This window comes from Budorcas taxicolor, chromosome 2 (genome assembly GCF_023091745.1).
Source record: "Budorcas taxicolor isolate Tak-1 chromosome 2, Takin1.1, whole genome shotgun sequence".
Classification (NCBI taxonomy): domain Eukaryota; kingdom Metazoa; phylum Chordata; class Mammalia; order Artiodactyla; family Bovidae; genus Budorcas; species Budorcas taxicolor.
This window is the reverse complement of record NC_068911.1, coordinates 25,891,196-25,898,837: the sequence shown is the minus strand read 5'-3', so window position 1 is coordinate 25,898,837 and position 7,642 is coordinate 25,891,196. Positions and strand designations below refer to the sequence as shown.

At 43.6% G+C, this 7,642-nt stretch overlaps 1 protein-coding gene across 1 annotated transcript in view; it reads left to right on the top strand.

Moving 5' to 3' along the window:
* Positions 1-493: 493 nt before the first annotated feature.
* TMC5 (transmembrane channel like 5) overlaps positions 494-7,642 on the top strand; it is a 54,597-nt gene continuing 47,448 nt past the window's right edge. Inside the window, exons 1-2 of the mRNA XM_052635699.1 lie at positions 494-1,251; positions 4,648-4,808. Of these exons, the coding sequence (XP_052491659.1) occupies positions 494-1,251; positions 4,648-4,808 (919 nt within the window). The remainder of the gene's footprint in view (positions 1,252-4,647; positions 4,809-7,642) is intronic.

Genomic DNA, 7,642 nt, shown 5'->3' with positions numbered 1-7,642 from the left:
TTTGACTAGACGGACCTTTGTCAGCCAAGTTATGTCTCTGCTTTTTAATATGCTGTCTAGGTTTGTCATAGCTTTCCTTCCAAGGAGCAAGCATCTTTTGATTTCATGGCTGCAGTCACCATCCACAGATGGCCCAGATGCCACCCCATCATTTCCACATTCCAGTCCACGGAAGTGGGAAGACTGAGAAAGGGAGGAATACCCCTTCTCTTTAACAGCACAGCCCAGAAATAGTATATACCGCTTCTGCCCACATCTCATTGCCTACTCTCATGGCTGCACCTAGAGGCACAGGAGGCTGGGAGATATAGTCTCTATTTTGGACAGTTGTGTACCTAACCAGGAAGGGAAGAAGAACAGATACTGCAAGATAACCATCAATTATTGCAGGGAAGAAAGGGAAAAAAATCTGACGTTTTCTTCCTTTTGTTTTTCAGATAAAGAAAGAGATTGCTGAATAACGGCAGATGCATTTTAATGCTCCAGAGTAAACATGTCTGCCTACAGGAATAGTGCTTATGAGGAAGACCCAGATTACCCTGACTATTCTGGGTTTCGAAACCATTCTCAGGGGTATTTGAAAACTCCAGGTCCTCTGAACAACTCAGATGAACCCAGCACCAGGAGCAGCCCATACCCAGCAGAGTCCAGAACAAGTCGAGACTATCTTGGGTCTCTAGCAGAACCAGATTATCCTGGATCTCAGAGTAATCCAGACTATGCTGGCACCAGGAGCCATCCATACTCTGCAGGGACAGACTATCCCAGACCTTTGGCAGAACCAGAGTATATTGGATCTCAGAGGAATCCATACCAGCCAGGCTCACCTGGAGAGCCAGACTACTCTCAGTCTCAACGAAATCCTGATTTTCCTGGTTCCGAAGGCAGTGGAAACTACACAGGCCGCAGAATAAATCAAGATTATCTCGACTCCGCGGGAGAACCAGACTACCCTGGAGCTGAGGAAAACTTGAACTCTTCTGGCCCCAGAGCCAGTTCAAACCATCCAGGCTCCAGAAGGAATCTGGAACATGCTAGCCCCAGAGTCAAGGCATACATAGACTCTCTGGGAGAGCCTGATTATCCAGGTGCTGAAAGTCAATCTAACCATCCACACTCTTTTGGAGAACCAGACTATCCGGGTGCTGAGGACCATCGGAACTCTCCAGACTTTTGGGGAGAGCCTGATTACCCAGGTGCTGAGAATGGTCGTGATTATGGCTCTTCAGAGGACCCGGAAATGGCCAGGCAGTAAGTGCTGGAATCTCCCTCCAGTGGGGATGGGAGATGAAGCTTAGATCATTAAGTCAATTGATGTTTAACTTAATTGGGATAAGGACACATATGATGACGATTTCCATGACCTGGATTTATGGTGAAACTTTCACCCCTACCTGTATACCTCATTGGGCCTTGGATTCTCAGCCTGAGGCTTCATGCTCTTAACTGATAATCTTTCATCACTTCTTGCTTGAATAACATCCTTCCCAGTCTCTTATCTCTTCCTGCCTAGTCCCTGCAAGACATTTAGATTTCACTGTTTTGATCCTGCTACTTCGCCAATGAGATTAGGGTTAAGGTGATAATTATGAACCCAAACCTTTTAACTGGAACTATATCAACAGGAATGCACTTTAATCAAGAAAATCTTTTGAAAAATCTAACACCATGGAATCCATTTAACTCAATTATTTTTATACAAGGTGATTGAGCCACTTCTGACTTTTTCCACTTTCATCTTTATTTTGCCGAAATTATTGCCAGAATTGACCACTTTCCATGTGTAGAGCAGATTTGGCTCATTGATCTTCTCCATTGCTGTTGTTTTCATCAAGTTGTATTGATTATAGTTTTTGCCATTGTTAGGAATTCCTCTAAGGAGGTTTCTTTAAGTCTAATTTTTCCTGATTCAGATTCTGTAGATCCAAATTTTGTCAAGAAGATTTTAATCTTCCATCAGTTTTAGTCATTGACAAATTTTATTAGGTACAGTTTGGGTCATTAACAGTGTTAACCTTGGGTGACAGTTCTACCAAATCTAATGTTTCCTGCGTTAAGTTTCTCAGCGTTCATGTTGCCAACAGCATGTGATTCTTTATTTATTTTTCAGGCTATTTTTAACCTGTAACAAATTTACTATGTGAAATTCTAACCAATGTGAGTTTTATTTTGTATGTACTATTTCTACGAGTAATATTTATGAATTCAGCATAAATCCTTCAGGACAGGCTTCAACAGTATGTGAACCGAGAGCTTCCAGATGTACAAGCTGGATTTAGAAAAGGCAGAAGAACCAGAGATCAAATTGCCAACATCTGTTGAATCATAGAAAAAGCAAGGGAATTCCAGAAAAACATCTACTTCTGCTTCATTGACTATGCTAAATCCTTTGACTGTGTAGCTCACAGTGCAGTGTGGAAAATTCTTAGAGAGATGGGAATACCAGCCTACCTTCTCCTGAGAAACCTGCATGCAGGTCAAGAAGCAACAGTTAGAACTGGACATGGAACAAGGGACTGGTTCCAAATCAGGAAAGGAGTACGTCAAGGCTGTATATTGGCACCCTGCTTATTTAACTTATATGCAGAGTACATCATGTGAAATGCTGGGCTGGATGAAGCACAAACTGGAATCAAGATTGCCAGGAGAAATATCAACAACCTCAGATATGCAGATGACACCACCCTTATGGCAGAAAGCGAAGAGGAACTAATGAGCCTCTCAATGAAGAGGCCCCAAAACCAAAACATTAAAAAAAAAAAAGAAGCAATATTGTAACAAATTCAATAATTACCTTAAAAAGATAATCAACATTCAAAAAACTAAGATCATCGCATCTGGTCCCATCACTTCCTGGCAAATAGAAGGGGGAAAAGTGAAAATAGTGACAGATTTTATTTTCTTGGACTCCAAAATTACTGCGGATTGTGGCTGCAGCTACGAAATTGAAAGACGCTTGCTCCTTGAAAGGAAAGCTATGACAAACCAAGACAGAATATTAAAAAGCAGAGACATTTCTTTGCTGACAGAAGTCCATCTAGTCAAAGTTATGGTTTTTCCAGTAGTCATGTATGGATGTGAGAGTTGGACCATAAAGAAGGATGAGCGCCAAAGAATTGATGCTTTTGAATTGTGGTATTGGAGAAGACTCATGAGAGTCCCTTTGACTGCAGGGAGATCTAAGCAGTCAATCCTAAAGAAAATCAGCCCTAAATATTCATTGGAAGAACTGATGCTGAAGCTGAAGCGCCAATACTTTGGCCACCTGATGTGATGAGCCGAGTCATTGGAAAAGACCCTTATGCTGGGATAGATTGAGGACAAGAGGAGAAGGGGTGATAGAGGATGAGATGGTTGGATGGCATCACTGTCTCAATGGACATGAATCTGAGCAAACTCTGGGAGATAATAAAGGATAGGAAAGCCTGGAATGCTGCAGTCCATAGGGTTGCAAACAGTTAGACACGACTTAGTGACTGAAAAACAAGAACAAAAATTGGGGATTTGGGTGTGTAGTGGGATCAAATGTCTTCAGAACCTAAATAGGAGGGTTAAAAGGACTAGGTCAAAATGTCCTCTTGGTCTTATCCCCCAGTGCCTGGTTCATCATTGAAAATATACCTTTGACCTGTCACTCCCTCGTCTATTATCTTCCATGGTTCTCCATAACCTCCGCCACTTCATATGGTACCTTAAGAATGAGGATGTGCTGCGCTAATGTAAGATGCCAGCCAAAGCCCTGGCTGACTGGCCTCCTCCCACTTCTGCTGTCCCCTCCCTGTCATTGTTGTTTAGTTGCTAAGTCATGTCCGACTCTTTTGCGACCCCATGGACTCTAGCCTGCCAGGCTCCTCTGTCCATAGGATTTCCCAGGCAAGAATACTGGAATGGGTTGCCATTTCTTGTCCAGGGACTCTCCCCAACCCAGGGATCGAACTCACATCTCCTGCACTGGTAGGCGAGTTCTTTACCACTGAGCCACCTGGAAAGCCCATCTTCTCCCTACCTCCGCCCTATACCGTAGGTCAGTGGTTCTTAACCTTGGCTGATGCTCATAATTACCTAACTACCTGGGGGGGCCTTAAAAATCATACAAATACCTGGGCCCAACTTTCAAAGCTTCTATTTAGTTGTTTGGGGTGAAGCCTGGGAATTGATATATACATAAAATTGAGAATCTTTGCTCCAGTTAATTGCCCTTCATAGCATTCCTTTTATCTATTCAACACTTTCTGGTCTCACAGGTTTACTTGTGCTTTTCTTCATCTTTGGACGCCCTTCTCTTAACTCTTTATGTATGGATTTGTCCTTCCAATCCCAGGGCAGATGTTTCTTTTCCATGTAGATTGCCCTTCAAACTCTCAGCCCAAATTTTCTCTTTCCTGTGAACTCACTGGACCTGTCTTCTTATATTCACCAGTTACTACTTGTATTATAATTGCTTATGATTGTGTTTAAGAAGCTCGACCAGACTGTATGGAGAGCTCCTTGAGGGCCAACAACCCATGTCTTTGTCTTTGTGTTCTCTCCCGCTTGCCCATGCATGGTTGGCATTCAGTGGAATGAATGGATGGGTGGATGGATGGATGGATGACTGTCCTTACTGTACTACCAGATGAATACTGATTCATCATTTTGGGATTGCAGAATGCTCAGCAGAACATCTTCACTCCAGCCCCCGTATCACCATGAGGGTGTCAGCCCCTTGGGCACCCTTGGGAGAGAAGATGTTGATTATCCTGAAAGCATTGAAATGCAATCTGTGGAGATGGCAAACCCATATCCAGGTGCTCCTGGCAATGGCTATGGTAAGCATTTGTTAAGAAGAGGATCATTTCCTGGGAAGAAAATAAAATTCAATGGGCTTGGGACCAGTCATTAAAGATCAGTGAGGGAAGTGGTTTACCCCTCCTCCTTCAAACACCCACTTTACAAGGGCTGAACTCTGAGGGTGTAGAGAAGAGAAGCAGTGTCATCATTTATCTGAGCACGCTGGGCAGGAGGGGTGCCCGTGTGTGGAGGCTGATGGTCAGGTTCAAGCCCATGGTGGTTATGTGAGAAAGATGGTCTTAGTGTGGCCGGATCCTCAGAGTTTTCTAGAGAAGCCAGAAATCTGGGTTTTTACATGTTCCAAAATAACTTTTAAAATAAATGAATAAAATCCCTGTGCTGAGCAAACAAAACGATTGATAGACTAGATTCAGTTTGCGTGGCTGCCAGTGGCCAGCTTTAGTTAAGCACCTCCTAAAGGTGTTCAGATGGTCAGCATTTTTATTTTGGGAACCTGCTAGGGATACAGAGTTAGAAGCAGCTCTGTCCTCATGCTACTTAGAGCCTAGGTGAGGAGGTGCCAAGAGCATTTGAAGACTAAAGAAAATGAGCAAACAGATGGATAACATGGGAAAAATCATATCATTCTCAGAATCTGCTGTGTGTAAAGGTTTAGCTCTGGGAGGTAAAGAAGACTCTACCAGTTCTCATCTTCTGAGAAAAAAAAAGGGGGGGGACTTTTCTGAGAGAGAAAGCCAGCTCGTGGCACAAGTCGAAGTTATAGGAACTCAGAGCTGAAGAAGGGAGTGCTCAGCCTTGAACAGAGCATGGGGGTCCAAGTGCTGATTGGTGCAGATGAAAGACCGCTCAGCCCTGACTGATAGGGAAGAGATTGAAGAAGACAGGGAGGAGGAGATTGGATGCGTTGCCACATACTCAGCAAAAATGCAGAGTGTTACACATTTGCAGAGAAAATATTCAGTTGGGTTATTCCAAACCTTTATGCCAGGCATTCTCTGTGGGGCATATGTATCTCAAGGGGTGAAAATTTATTGAAAAGGCCAGAAAGAAACTTCCTCTTTTTATGTATAAAGAAGATACACAAACACACAGTTATACAGTATGCTGCTAAGTCGCTTCAGTCGTATCCAACTCTGTGTGACCGCATAGACGGTAGCCCGCCAGGCTCCCCCGTCCCTGGGATTCTCCAGGCAAAAACACTAGAGTGGGTTGCCATTTCCTTCTCCAATGCATGAAAGCGAAAAGTGAAAGTGAAGTTGCTCAGTCGTGTCCGACTCTTAGCGACCCCATGGACTGCAGCCCACCAGGCTCCTCCATCCATGGGATTCTCCAGGCAAGAGTACTGGAGTGGGGTGCCATTGCTTTCTCCATTATACAGTATAACTATGGTATTAAAATGTCATGGGGGGACTTCTCTGTTGGTCCAGTGTTTAAGAATCCACCTGCCAGTAAAAGAGATGCAGGTTCAATCCCTTGTCCGTGAAGATCCCACATTCCACTGGGCAACTAAGCCCGGGTGCCGCAGTATTGAAACCCAGGCACCTGGAGCCCTTGCTCCACCACAGAAGAAGCCACTGCAATGAGAAGCCTGCAGATCACAACTGGAGCAGCCCCCACTTGCCACAACTATAGAAAGCCAACTATAGCAGCAACGAAGACCCAGTGCAGCCAAAAATCAATCAATAAATAACGTTGTGAGGAAGGGCAATGAGGAAAAATATCTTAAAAGACTTCTTAGGTGGCCGGTAATGAAAAAAAAAAAAAAGGATTGAGAAACACTGCCCGCTCTAATGCAAGCAGAGCTAATAACTGGTCTGGAGTGTTTCCCATGCTCTGCAGACTCTTCTAAGCACTTTACTTTTACAGTCTTGTTTCCTCTGCAGCAGACACTACTGTTCTCCCTGTTTACAGAGGGGAAAACTGAGGTTCAGATAGAAACATGCTCAAGGTCACCTAGCTACTAAATCAAAAGAGCCTGTATCAGACAAACTCCCTGACTCCACTTTACTGCTGGGTAGAAGCAGGGAAATACGGATTGCTGACCACCAAGCTCCACAGAACGCTGGAATTAAAAAGCTGTTTTTAAAAGTGTCCACATAAAGTGTGGCTTCATTCTCTGGGCTCCTTTTAGGATCAAGGTTGTAGCCCCAGCATGCTCTTGCCCAGTGCTATACCATCTTGTTAGACTATGCACTTTTAAGGAGAACCCATTTCATCCATGTATCTTCCAAGGCTCCATGTGATTTTCCTAATGCCTGGTACACAGTAGGTGCTGGGGCAATGCTAACTGAATTAAAAGCAATAGCTGTAAGGGATGTACTGGTTAGCTATTGCCACAGGAATGCTGAGTAACAAACAACTCTAAAACCCAGTGTTGCACAATAAGCATCATTTATTTCTCACCCACACATCTGTGGGTTTGCTTGGAGTTTGACTGAACCACATTGGGTTTGGTTGTGTCTGATTTGAGTTCACAGATTCTGTTTAGGTATAGTGTCCTTCTTGACCCAGTGAACTAACCTGGGCCATTTTCATCCCATGGCATAAGCTGGAAGCACACACAGGAGTGAGCAGAAACATATGATGTCTCTGAGTCCTTGGTTTGCAACTAGCAAACTGTCATTTCTGCTGTGTTCCACTGGTAAAGGCAAGTCATGTGACCAAGTCCAACCTCAGTGGAGGTGTCCAAAGTGGAGGAAGTATAATGTTTGCTGAAAAACAACTGATTTACCACAATAGTATATATTAAGAATTTGTGGTGTTCTGGAATTTTTTTTTTCAAGCACTTTTATACATAGTTACTCAGTATACCCAGTTACATGTATTAACTGATTCGGTTTCCCCAACAAAA